At 42.4% G+C, this 14,723-nt stretch overlaps 1 protein-coding gene across 1 annotated transcript; it reads left to right on the top strand.

The window, feature by feature from the left end:
- Positions 1-6,125: 6,125 nt before the first annotated feature.
- Positions 6,126-13,638, top strand: LOC124607273 (cuticle protein 18.7-like). The gene is made up of 2 exons (XM_047139551.1): positions 6,126-6,174; positions 13,169-13,638. Exons 1-2 carry the CDS (start codon positions 6,160-6,162, stop codon positions 13,490-13,492), a joined length of 339 nt encoding a protein of 112 aa, XP_046995507.1. The 5' UTR covers positions 6,126-6,159; the 3' UTR covers positions 13,493-13,638.
- The last annotated feature ends 1,085 nt before the right edge of the window (positions 13,639-14,723 follow it).

The raw sequence follows: 14,723 nt of genomic DNA, 5'->3' as shown, positions 1-14,723 counted from the left end.
GCGGTTCATAAATTAACTTCAGGACATAAGACGTGAATAGCTTAGAAACTATAATAAATGTTAACAAATGGTTTTAAACATGGGAGAAGATACAGACTGCCCATAAATTAACTTCAGGACATAAAACGTTAATAGCTTTGAAACTATAATAAATGTTAACAAATGGTTTTAAAAATGGGAGAAGATAACTCATAAGGTTTCTGTGCCTTCTAGACCTCGCAATTTTGTAGCAAAATTGAAACTGTAAACCTGATAAAATGTGGACGCCACAGGAGAAAACACATTGCGTGGTCTGGTACATAAAGTCGATGTCCGATACGCAAGTGCAACGGAACTTTCGAAAACGATATGGAAGGCAACCACCGTCCCGACCGACTATTCGGGCTTGGCATACAGGGCGGGTCGTCCATCTGTTTCAGACGCCAACGTGGACAAGGTACGGCAGGCATTTACAAGGTGTCCGACAAAATGAGTGCTTATGGCAGCCAAACAGTTGGAAATGAGACGATCGACAGTGCACAGTGTATTGCGTAAGAGGTCACGGCTATATCCATACAAAGCGCAGCTGCTTCATGCATTAAAGCCTACGGAAAACCTTAGCACGAGTAGTCTGCAGCGGATATGCCAGGTAAGATTAACGCAAACAATGACATTTTGGTAACAATTTCTTTCTCCGATCAGGCAACGTTTCATATATCCGGAAAACTGGATCGTTATGATGTTCGTATATGGGGTTCACAGCATCCTCATGTTACACGTGAAATGGAAAAAGTCAGTCCCGAGATCAGTGTTTGGTGCGGACTGATGCACAATTTCATCACTGGTCCATTGTTTTTCATTGAGTCTGCCGTTACTGGTGGTGTATCCCTGGACATGTTACAAGAGGTTGCTCTGCTACAGCTGAAAAATCTGCAACCTGACATCACATTTCAACAGGATGGATACAACCCTGCTGGCCCCTAAATGTCCGTCAATTTCTAGATGAAAAGTTTCCGGATACGTGGATTGGACAAGATGGTCCAATTCGATGGCCACCACGATCCTCGTACCTCACACTACCAGACTTCTTCCTGTGGGATTTTCCGAAGAATCTGGTGTACCTAACTAAGAGATCTACAGGACGTGAAGGCTTGCATTCGCAATGCGTTTGAACATGTCACCGTGGAGTTCTTGAATCGTACTTGCAGAGAAATGGAATTCCGACTAGACATTATCCGTGACACTAAGGGTGCACACATTTAAGTACAAGAATGAGGCAACAAAATTTGATTACTTGTAATGTTGTAAATCATTTGTTAATATCTAATATACTTTTCTAGAAATTACCTCTAAAGATAATTTATGGAAACCCTGTATTATTATAGCCCTTGTGAGGCAAACTGAGGAGCTACTTGATTGAGAAGTAGCGGCTCCGGTCTCGGAAACTGACATACGTCCGGCCTTTGGGCCTGTATTGTTATAGAGCGCCAATACTGTGTATTCAGCTTTTTAACATTAAACTTCTATTACTGGGCTGGCTAGAGGAGAAACTCTGAAAAGTATACGTAGGCAAAACACTCTCCCTTAACAATTAATACTTGCAGTTATGAATACCGGGTGTTTCGCAATTCCTGTTACAGTCTTTGATGGATGTAGAGGGGACTTCGTACATATGGTATTGGTAAGGAACCAGAGTTCGTAAAGTACCGTTTGGATAAGAAGTAAGTTTAAAGATCGGACTTCACGGTATTCACACAAAGTGTGAAGAGGTCGGCTTCGTCAGTTCCTGTTGTAATACTGATATCACATACCGTTTTCCTCAGACTGCAACAATGATTGTGAGAACTACTATATTCGCAAATAGAGGGACTGACTCTGGTGTTCCACGGGCATGTCGCACTCTCGACTTTGAGGAGGGCTTCTTAGGTGACAGCGTGTACTAGAAACACTGGTCACACCATCAGACTCCTAGAGAGCGCAGAGGTCAGAGCTTGTCTTCACTGTGTGCGTACCGTGAAGCGGGAGCCTGAAAGTTATCCATCTTCAAGCTTATTTTCCATCCAAATGTACATTTTCGGACATTGGTTCCTTATCAAAACTTTTTCTACAGTGTCCTCTCTTTAACCCCTAGATGACTCTAAAAGGAATTCTAAAACATTCTATATAATTACTACTTTAATATGAATTTTATTAAATTGTGATAGATACATTTCTCATAACTTTCTTGCCACAAGGTAGTTTATACACACTAACAGAAAAACATGGCGATAGCATCAAAAAACAGAACCTAACATAAAATTTAGTATAATAATAATGAAAATAATAATGGTGACTGGAGAAAAAGTGGTAGAGGTAGAGAAATTTGAAGAGCGCCGACAGTAAAACAGAGAGTTCGATTCAGTGTTCAACAGGAAGAAGTCATCTGTGATGTAGCGAGGGGAAGTTAAGCCAACAGCAACATTTAGTCTCCTCTTTTCTATAGTGTAGTTTTGATCACCTACAGGTTGTTGCGTAGTTTGTTCCAGAGATTCACGCCTGGAATACAGAAGGAAATTGAATGCCACTTTAGGATATCGTTTATTTTTCCATCTGAGTTGACTTTATTTGTGGTGTGATAAGTTTGATCTCACTTGATTTTCTTCAGATCTATATAGTTGCGTGAGCATTCCGGTATGGCTATAAAGGAACCACATGTCAGAATTTTCATGTATGGTTCCTGTATAGACACAACGGGTTACTTAGCAACTATTGATATACAAATCTGAAGAAGATCAAGTGTGACAGACCCAAGACATACTATAAAGAATGTGCAACTGAGATGAAAAAATAAACGACATATGGAAGTTTTTAAATATGAAAACAGTTGTGCAGCACTCTCGGGACGAATTTATTGGTATTGGTAAGAACGTTTAGAGTTAAGGTTAAGTACAGTCAAGGCGGTGGACGTACGATATCATCTACATCTGCATTCCGCAAACCACAAACCACCTTAGGGTGATATACTCGCATTATGTCAGAAGTTAGTGGACGGCCTTCCCCTGGTATTAAATCCTGTGACCGAACCCAGCTCACTAACGGCTACACGGGTGACGTCTCTTTAAGGATCCGGCGACTTCTGGTCACATACGTGGCTCGTCTGAATTTATAGCGTACTGTAGCAAGGTCAACGTCGGCTACATTTTCATTTCTCTTCAGTGGTTTCTGCCACCACTGTCTCGTAGTTGCAAGAAGCGGTAAGCAAAGCATTCTGCGAAACGTACAGCTATTTTCTAAGTCAGGTGCCCTTTACGATACCGGTACGTAAGTCGTAAATGTATCCCAAGGAAACACTGCGGCGTTATTTTTTCTTTCTGTTTGCAAACAGTGTATTCATAGTTACGTATTTCCCGTTCCCGCATTTCATTCTCTAGCATGACGCATTGACAGCATGTCTCCGCGTCCTGTATCGCAGAGTGAATTGCGTTATTCTTCAGCTCACTTATGTAAATCATTGATAACCTTATAATCCCTAATTCTAGATTTATTAAGCTGTCCGTAAGTACTATTTTCCTTTCTTTACCTACGGCTTTCAGTAAAGACGTCCTGCATCTCTTATTACTTTATTTCATTTTAAAGCTTAGTATGACGTAAAATTACATTTCGTATTCTGGACAAAAACAGAGAGTGTTACGATGTATAAGAATTTAGAATATAAGATAGAGAAGATTCGAAAGATACTACTGCATCAGTACTGAGCCCAACTGAAGAGTATACCATCAAGATGAAATTCCTAAAAAACGTTTGTGATGAGTGTATAAGAAAATACAAACACGGCGGTCACCAAATTACAAAGCAGACTCATACTCCCAGAAAATGTTGGAAATAAGTTTTTGTAGTCATTCTAGTGACAGTCTTAAATTATGTTACCACAAGCATGGGAATGAGTCCTTGGTTAGAGACCCATTCTCATTTGTAACTGAACAAGGAACTGCTTTCCAATGCCCGATTTACTATGAACAAGCGACGAGTTCATGACCAACGATGGTTTGCGCAATAATAAAAAACAAATTTCTTTATAACTGAATTCTTAAGTTTGTCATATGTTAACCTGTATAGGCTATGGCTATCGGTGGTTTTCATTCACTGCTGACAATGTTCCGAGTGTAGCAAAATGGCACGGTCAGGCTTTCAGACCACATGGTTCACACGCGAAACACAGTAGCTACACTGTCATGGACCCAGAAAAGCTTTATTTCCATGTTAGAACTAACTTTCTACAACTCTTTGCAGTATACACTAACGATGCGAAATGCACAGAAACAGAAGGTACCGGCGTACCACATGAAACTCCAGCTTCACTAAATGTATGGTTTAACTCGCCATCGCATTGCATTCATGGAGGCTGATTATGATTCCGCAGCCTTTTGGTTTCTTAGACAATACTCAACCTGATCAGCTAGAAAATAACGTCTTATCAGAGCGATGAGACTTCTAAATGACTGATTCTGTCACAGACTGATATGAAGAGGTTCACCGATTCCATGGATTTCACGTTCTCCGGATGTAAACCTACCAGACTTCTATTTGTGGAAGCATTTGAAAGCTGTTTTGTATTGAACCTAGGCACAGGATGCAAAGAGCCTTTGTGACCCAGTACTCCAGGAATAATCAGACACCCATAATTCAGTAGAACGGTGGATTGATGCATGTGTCAATGCCATTGGAGGAAATTTTAAACATTTCACGTAAGAAACAGATTCCTGTAGTATGTTGCTACTTTCGGTTGCTTTGTTCTCCTCGTCACTAATATGCTGTAAGAAGTTGCTGAAAATTAGTTCTAACCGTTTCCGGACTCATGTAAGAATAGCGTTTCGTCTTCTGTGTTTGGCAAAGTGGGCTAAAAGCTAGGCTGCATCTTTGTCACTTTTCAAAAAGCTTCTTACTGAAAATGCCCAGAATAGAGACGCAAATTCTGTGCATTATAAGTTTTGATGTAGAGCTGTTGACAAGCAACAACAATCTAAAGTCACCTCCGTTCATCTATGAGTAGTGCTCTTGTATGTTCTAATTTTCGAGCTCACTTAACAATTTTGCTTTATTACCGCTTCTTCTCTAACAGCAAATCGCATAAAATTTCTGTAGTGGTTATCGCTACACGACAATATGTTCGTGTTGTAGTGAAATCCATTACTAGGCAGTTATCCTACCTAGGTGTATACGAAGAGCCACATTTTGGCAGATTAATAATGTGTTACGTTTTCTTTCTGTAGCAGAGCTGATCGTCAGCGGGGAATAATCGTTTGTAGCGTTCGAATTAGTATTACTAACTCTACTGTTTGACTGTCACGGATTCTATAATTGTAGCTGCAACCGCTGTTACTTTTGTGCTCATGTACCTCATGAAGGGTTGCTGATGACAGCAACATATGTACTGTAATATCTTCTCTCAGAATATTCGTCGTATTTTCACTGTGAACCACTATGTATAACAAAAATCATAAGGAAATAAACTCATTTTTAAATGTTTTGGTAACAAGGTCCACTTGTTATTTACATCGATTAGGAACTTTACTGGTTCTGTCTCACACAATCTGCAGCAGCCTCGTTCTAACATCCTTATCGCAACAAAATGTTCGAGAATTCCTTATTCTATTAGCAATTAAGATCAGTGTTTGAAATTGTAAAAGTCGAGGATGTTATTGTCCAAATAATCTATGCCACACTTCATAAGAAATGAGCTCTGGCAGACATGGAAAAAGTGAACTTCTTTCCAGAAAAGATGCTGGCACTGAAGGATGCGGTTTAGACCTTCTGCTTCTAAGTTGTCAGCTGACAGCCGTTTTAGAAATGTTCTCAATGTCAGACTTATTTCTGTCCAAGCTGGAATGCTTCAAGTCGTCATACTGACTGCGGGACATGAGCGAGTTACGGTTGACAATGCAGAACGGCTGACAGACGGAAATTTCAGTGAGAAAAATAAGAGGTTGCCTCCTCCGGAATGCAAGAAAAAGTGGGGCCCGCGGCCGCGACCCTTTTGTTGTGTGGTGAGGAGACCGCAAAGGCACCTCTTGAATTATAGCGGCAAAGGCCAGCGCGGGACTTTCACAGAACCGGCGGCGCGAGGTATAAATATGCGAGCCGCATTCAAGCCGGCACAGTTCATAGCAGCTGCCCGCCGCTTACTCCACTCACCCACCTGCCATGAAGCTTCTGCTGGTGAGTGAGTGCATGGTCTTCTGAGAGCGGCTTACTACTGACTCATACACGCCCGCGTACGATCAGAGATCTTGATTTCGCTGGGTGGCTCGCACACGTAACGTCCCCTGTGTAGTACCGGTTGTGTCGTAGTGTTATTTCAACAAAAACTTTTTTAGGAAGGTTACTCCATCATTGCTGTATTGCTCAGGAACATGTCTGTGCAAACCCAAGTCGACTGTAGATTACTACATAGATGGGAAGACAAGATTTGATTCGTTTATATGTTCCGAACAACTAGTAGGCGAAAAAGTCTGGAACTGAATTTTATTTTCACATAATCATTCTTTCTATGTTATATAAAAATATTCTCCACATTTCAGTGTTCCCAAGATCGACTTTAGTAATAAGCCAATATTGAATGTCGTTTGTGTATGATAATACAAGTGTTGCGCATAATCTAGGGGGCTGTGCTCAGGCAGCGAAAATAACTTGCGAACAGTATTAACAGACAATAACTTACTTTAGGCTGAGAAAACCTGGTAGCTCTTCCATCGTCACTTGGTAAAGTAGGCTATTCGGGTAGTAAAATATTTTGGTGTCAAGGACTTACCAGTCATATACCAGGCGACCTGATAGTGGTGTATAGCGAATCCCAGAATTGCAATGACCACTGCGTCCGAATGGCTTGGTAGTCCAGCATTTGTGCATTTCAGCTTTCCCCACTGATTTCAACCTATGCCCACTCGCAGCCAATCTCTGTAATTCCTTTGTGTCTCAATAAATGCGAAAGCCTAGTGTATGTGTAGCTGTATTTATTTGGAGCACGTGCAGTGGTCGGGCTGCCATTATGTTTCGCTTGAACTGCCATGATTTATTACCGAGAATTACTCCCTTGGAAAAACTAACCTCGGCTACGACATGGGATACATTTAGTCTGGCCCCTACGAGCTTACTGATTTCAGTGGCTTAACTATGATCTAAGCTACCGCACGGCACTGAGGAGCCCAACATTAAAGTCATATTGCTTAAAAAGGTTATAGCAATCTTCTGCGGCAGAATTAAGGTTGCAAAAGTACTGTGAGGCTTACACTGAGCGAACTAAAATTTTACAGCTAGTTAGAAGATTGGTCCCGCAGTAAAGGTTAAATCGAGGGACGACTGATATACTGTATCGCTATTTTCGTTATAGAATGGATGAGTATGCTGTTATCTGCCCAATTAACAATTGTAATCAGTTCTGATAATAAGTGGCAGGTTTCAGTGCTGCTTAAGGTCTACGTAACGCTGAAATAAAGAACAAACATAGTATAGAAGTGTTTTATAGAAAAAGGAAGTGAAATACACTATAAGGTTTCATAAAAATCGGAAATTTAAAGGGCTGTATAAAATTTCCTGTCGTGTTTATGCTGATGAGCTACATTGGTATTTCCGTATATGGGTCGATTTTTTTGTCACCATAACTGATCGAAACAGGAAAATGAAGAGAGCTCTGCTCATTATATTAGTCTATTTTTGATTTTTCTCTTCCCTTGAAGAAATTGATAGTTACAGTGTTTAAATTCGCATTAATATCTTGTTAATCTCGAGGTTGAATGAATCATTGTGTGGACTCCACTGAACAATTTTGTAAGATCTTCTTCAAAGCAACATATACTTTAAGCGTCATTCTCAAATTTCATGTGCCGCACTGTACATTCAAGACAAACGTTACATACTAAACGCCATGAACTGTATCTTTGGTTTACTCAGTTTTTGTGTGTTCCGTTTTTCTGAATTTAGTTTAATATGATATTACTAGAAATTGTAAATTGCACATTGATTTTATTAATTCCTCTCCACTCACATCAGAACCGGATAAACATTCTAAGAGCTTTTAAACTGTAGAAATATTTTCGAAGTTTACAAAGAGCTTTGTGATAACCTTATTCTTTTGTATTCCTACAGTTACTACTAAATATTGGCTGGTAACTGCTTGCAAAACACCGATAAATGAAGTAAGAAGAGAGATTGGAGAGGGACATTCATCAGCATTCGGCAACTCGTGTGGCCGATGAGCTTGCCGTTTCTTATGACAAAATAAGCTTTTCGTCTCTAAAGAAGTACATAAATCATTATCGAGATCGTATTGTACATATTGTTATCGTTTGATTGGTATTACAGCTTTTCCCCCTGCATGGTTTTTTTCCAGATTCAAATCATCTATTCAAAAATGCCAGAGCCGTTGTCCCATAAAACTGTCCACTCATCAGAAAAGGCTTGTTATTTTTCGTACTTCCTCATTTCCTATTTCATCCCCTCTCTCTCTCTCTCTCTCTCACACACACACACACACACACTCTCTCTCTCTCTCTCTCTGTCACATTCTTCAGTTCCTGTTCATGAGAGCAGTGCAGGCTGTTGCAGAACATTTCTTCCAGCAAGACACGACAGGAAAGAGAGGTTTTCTGTTAGGACCAAATTAGAGGGAATTATCAATTACCAGTTTCAACATTCTCCTGATGACCAAGGGATGTCTCCCTGAAATCCTTGATCAGAACTGGAGGATGGTATTGATAACTTTATTTCTTTGACTATGTTGTCCATAGCGCCAGGGAAAAATAAAAAAAATTAAATGTATGTGTGTTTACGCCCTATTTTATCTGCGCAGTTAGCTTTCAAATGACACCATTTTCTTCTTCACCAGTTTCCTCATGGTCTACATTTCACTTGGACCTGGTAGACCTCTTGCGCTGTAAATCGATTGCCTTGCGGTAGCATCTTCTGTTGTGTCTAGACAAGACAGCCTAGACACAATGAGAGGAAGCCGACAGGTACGCGCTAAGCCAAAGAGGGTGCGTGAGGTCTGAAACAGGATACGTAATGATTGCTATAAAGAAAAGTACGTAGCTTCTGTAATACGTAACTTTAATCCATCCTTTTGGTACATCTGGAGATTGTGGCGATACAAGTGAGACTCTTTAGATACATGTAATGTTACTAATGGCGCCTTGCTAGGTCGTAGCCATTGACTTAGCTGAAGGCTATTCTAACTATCTGCTCGGCAAAGGAGCGAGGCTTCGTCAGTGTAGTCGCTAGCAAAGTCGTCCGTACAACTGGGGCGAGTGCTAGTCCGTATCTCGAGACCGGCCTTGTGGTGGCGCTCGGTCTGCGATCCCTGACAGTGGCGACACGCGGGTCCGGCGTATACTAATGGACCGCGGCCGATTTAAAGCTACCACCTAGCACGTGTGGTGTCTGGCGGTGACACCACATCTTCCTTACTTCTTTTTTGAACTTTGGGAGATAGGAGAATTCTTTCCGTGTTTTACTACGCAATGCGACCAACCATTACAGACATGAACCTACCCACACTGAGTCTGGCAGAGGGTAAAGAGGCTTAACAGTGTCGCTTTACCTTCATCGGTTTCTATTCACAGAAGATAAAAGGGGAGAAAGTATGTAATGCCAAAATTATGTAATTTTACAATTGTGCTCCTTAGGCAGCATGTATCGTATAGACCTGATAATAGTCACCATCACATATAAGCCGCAGCCATAAATTTTCAGCAACAGAAAAAGAATGCCAGAAATGAAATGAAAGTAAAGCGTCAGTGGTCGGGAGTTTCCAGGTGGGCAGTTCGGCCGCCAACTGCAAGTTTTTTTTCGATTCAAATGGCTCTGAGCACTATGGGACTTAACATCTATGGTCATCAGTCCCCTAGACTTAGAACTACTTAAACCTAACTAACCTAAGGACATCATACAACACCCAGTCATCACGAGGCAGAGAAAATCCCTGACCCCGCCGGGAATCGAACCCGGGAACCAGGGCGCGGGAAGCGAGAACGCTACCGCACGACCACGAGCTGCGGGCCAAGTGCAAGTCTTATTGAGTGCGACGCCACATTGGGCGACTTGCGAGTCGACAATGGGGATGAAATGATGATGAGGACAGCACAACACCCAATCCCTGAGGGGAGAAAATCTCCCACCCCAGTCGGGAATCGAACCTGGGCCCCCGTGCGTGGCATTCCAACGCACTGACCTGTCATGGGGCGGACAGAATGCTAGTAAACACGCGCACACTGATTAACAGGAGAAAAAATATCAGGAAAGTTACTTGTACGTACATGTAAGACGTAGATATGGGCAGAAAACATTTATATAGCATTTTGGCACGTAACATACCGTTATCATAGTTTACCTCATTCACTCTCATCACTATCAGTATCGGTATTCACTTCATCACTCTCGTTTTCACACCCTTCAGTTTCTTCTTCTCTTCCCACATTACGTCATCCCCGCTGCTATCCAATTCATTCGATATTCAGCATTTCTTGAACCGCTAGATGATGAACTCTTATGATATGGAGGAACATAACGCAAACATTCCCTCACACACAATGGTAACTGATGACTTATCAGATTGTGTACGGGCATGGTATTCTTCTAGGAGCCAATCTGAATTCATTTTCTGGAGGTTGTCCCTGAACAGCTTGTTTATAGCTACAGAACGTGTAGTTTTGAACTCATTCCTCAGGGCATTATGACAAGGTCTGTCTTTTGTGCTGGAAGTCTGTCCTTTACTTCAGCAGTTAGGTGTCCCGTAAGCGCATCGAAAACTAGCATCAACGTTTTATCAAGCAGTGCTGCAGGTCAGCGATTCTAAGCAGTAGACAGCCAGACAACACTCAATTGAGTTGCCCTCCAGCCTCTTCTTTGGCAGCGAATCACTAAGCCCTTAGGAAAGTTTACTTCCATCATATTTAACAGCTAATGGCTATCTTCTAACTTACAGTATTTTTTCACTCCTGGTTCTTCTTAATGGGATACTTTCAGCCTCTTTCATGTCTACTGTCGTATTGCTCGGCATGTTACAAAATGCTGGCATTTTGCAGCGTTGCCAATCTGTTGAAAAGGGTATGAGTGACACTTTCATTTCAGGACGACGTTTCGCTTGAAGTTAACCAGTTCCTCCCCGAAATCTGCTGGCATTCTCTGTGCAAGTGTGGTACTTCGCCGGAGAGCAAGGGCATTTCTCCGCATAAACCGACGACTCTAACAAATAACTAGCACGGAGTTTTGCTTGTGGCACGTTTAAAACACTAGTGATTTCCAAGGCCTTCAGTTGGATTAGTTCTCGTGTGATAGGCACCCTATCTTTCTACTTATCTTGTGCATAGGAAAGAACCTTAACTTCAAGCTACGCATTTCGGTTCCCTGAAAGATTTTCTTGCTGATACTGCCTTTTTCCTATTTTCTTCTGAAGTAACCCGATGTCGGACATCAGCTTCGTCCACTTCGTACTTTCTTCGGGCCTCTCTGTTGGTCGTGGTTTTGCCTTAACATACAAGTTTGAAGCTTGCATCGTAATTGCTCTGAGTTCCTTGGCTTGATGATACTTTTCACTCTACACTGTCGTTCGTATTGGCATAAACAAGTTCTCTTACCAGTATTCAACTGAAAGTGAATTATAAGCTAACGAAACAATATTGGAGGGTCTGAACCGCGTTAACGCAAATAGTCAGAGGGCCATAGACACGGGTTCACAGGTACATGCCGTGTTTCTTGACTTCCGCAAGGCGTTCGATACAGTTCCCCACAGTCGTTTAATGAACAAAGTAAGAGCATATGGACTATCAGACCAATTGTGTGATTGGATCGAAGAGTTCCTAGATAACAGAATGCAGTATGTCATTCTCAATGGAGAGAAGTCTTCCGAAGTAAGAGTGATTTCAGGTGTGCCGCAGGGGAGTGTCATAGGACCGTTGCTATTCACAATATACACAAATGACCTTGTGGATGGCATCGGAAGTTCACTGAGGCTTTTTGCAGATGATGCTGTGGTGTATAGAGAGGTTGTAACAATGGAAAATTGTACTGAAATGCAGGAGGATCTGCAGCGAATTGACGCATGGCGCAGGGAATGGCAATTGAATCTCAATGTAGACAAGTGTAATGTGCTGCGAATACATAGAAAGATAGACCCCTTATGATTTAGCTACAAAATAGCAGGTCAGCAACTGAAAGCAGTTAATTCCGTAAGTTATCTGGGAGTACGCATTAGGAGTGATTTAAAATGGAATGATCAGATAAAGTTGATCGTCGGTAAAGCAGATGTCAGACTGAGATTCATTGGAAGAATCCTAAGGAAATGCCATCCGAAAACAAAGGAAGTAGGTTACAGTACGCTTGTTCGCCCACTGCTTGAATACTGCTCAGCAGTGTGGGATCCGTACCAGATAGGGTTGATAGAAGAGATAGAGAAGATCCATCGCAGAACAGCGCGCTTCGTTACAGGATCATTTAGTAATCGCGAAAGCTTTGCGGAGATGATAGATAAACTCCAGTGGAAGACTCTGCAGGAGAGACGCTCAGTATCTCGGTACGGGCTTTTGTTAAAGTTTCGAGAACATACCTTCACCGAAGAGTCAAGCAGTATGTTGCTCCCTCCTACGTATATCTCGCGAAGAGACCATGAGGATAAAATCATAGAGATTAGAGCCCACACAGAAGCATACCGACAATCCTTGTTTCCACGAACAATACGAGACTGGAATAGAAGGGAGAACCGATAGAGGTACTCAAGGTACCCTCCGCCACACACCGTCAGGTGGCTTGCGGAGTATGGATGTAGATGTAGATGTAGATGTACAATATCGGTATAAGTTTAAATCATAGTGGAATAAAATGCCTTGTTCCAGTTTCAGCTACAGGCGCTAGTTTTATTGTAGCAAATGAGCGTATTTTTTGACAGCAAAGATATGTGAAAAAGACACGTAGCGTTAATTAGACACACCCTGACTTTTCAAGGGTGAAATCTGGAGAAAAGGCGCGGTTTATTTTCGGAAGGACTTGGTATACAGGCCATCTGTACGGCGCATGATTGCTGGTTCCTATTTTTCTGGTGCATCTAGCATTACTGTCGGGTTGTTCTGGTTATTACGCCTACGAGAGAAGGGAGGTCTACGGCAGAGAGTCCTAAAGGCAATATGGACAGTGCTGGAGCTGACGCACGCCGTGTCTTCCGCAGGTTGTTTGCGCCGTGCTGGCTGTCGCCGTGGCGAGGCCGGGCTACCTGGGCGGAGCGGCCGGCTACTACGGCGCCCCAGCCCTGGCGTACGGCGGGTACGGCGGGTACGCCGCCTACGGCCCGGCGTTCGTCGCCGTGGGTCCCGGCGGGTACCTCGTGGACACCCCTGAAGTGGCCGCCGCGCGCAGCGCCCACTTCGCCGCCGTCGCCGAAACCAAGGCGCGCGACGCCGCCGTCAACGCCGCCGACGCCGCCCACGCAGGCTACGGCGCCTACGGGCTGGGGTACGGCCTTCACGGGCTCGGCTACGGATACCACCACTGATGCTCCGCGTGCGGCCTCGTCTAACACCCCACACACTTGTACACCACTCACCTGTACACACTAACTTATAAATAACTGTACATTTCTGTATGTGGAAGATTGTTTTACCTGTATCATAGATAATAAAAGAGCTCCAAGTAACTAAATATGATCTCCACAGAGTCTTCCCATCCAAATAAATGATTCCTGGTAAGACCATTCAGCAACATAGTTAAGTAAGTAGCCCAACAGTCTCCAACTGATTCCTTCAAATAATCCCTTTTGAACAAGCTTCGCCAGACCAGGATTACACTTCTTCACCTGTATTATAATTTCATACCTTCATCAGTACGAATCGGCTGTCATCAGTCCAATTTCGTCTTCTGAATCAACACCGAACTAAAAGTTTATAAACAATGCGTCCAAAATTATCGTTAAAATGTTAACCCTGATGAAGAAGTGCTTATATTTTTGAAGCCTTTCTGCGACGAAAAGTCGGATGGTTCTCTAACAGAATAGGAGATGCAACATATGGTTAACTGTAAGAGGACATGGTTCACACTAACTCGTGTCTGAAAGCTATTCACAATGAATCCTACTACCAGTATATCATTTTCTATTGCTGTTTGATATTACACAGTATTCATCTGAAAGATAGGGTTACACCAGTGTAAGAGACTTAACAATGAAAGGGCAGGGAAGCTAAAACGAAATAACCGCGAAAAATGTGAAGAAATCCGAAAATAAATGGCTGTCTGGAGGACAGATGCAGACACAGAAAACTCAAAATAACTTTCCATGGATTTAAAATCAACGGTGCCAACTTATTACATGGTTATCGCAGATGAGGGCGCGGGTAAGTGGAGTGAGTAGTAGACTGACGGGCTCACGGAGAGTGGGAAACTGTATGCTGACGCGATAGAGGGAGAAATGTGTGTCAATTTGGGAGACACACGGAATGAAGTATTCGAGTTTGGCTTACCTTAGGATGGCTTGCGAAAAACAAAATCGAAGATATAGATTTCCAAAATCATTTGGGCAAGTCGGTACCAAGCAATTACTCAAGTTAGTGTGTAGACTCTGAGAGGTTGGAGATACTATCGCCCATTCTGAAAAAATATCGTTCACACAATCCCGACGATATCAAAGACAGACGAATGCTAAAGCCATCTTACTAAGCGCTAAGGCACCAGAAGGCGATCTCACGTTGCGCTTGACACTGAGTGCAATACTTAAAAAAAAAACATTTACA

This window comes from Schistocerca americana, chromosome 3 (assembly GCF_021461395.2).
Source record: "Schistocerca americana isolate TAMUIC-IGC-003095 chromosome 3, iqSchAmer2.1, whole genome shotgun sequence".
NCBI lineage: Eukaryota > Metazoa > Arthropoda > Insecta > Orthoptera > Acrididae > Schistocerca > Schistocerca americana.
This window is presented reverse-complemented; position numbering and strand designations above follow the sequence as displayed.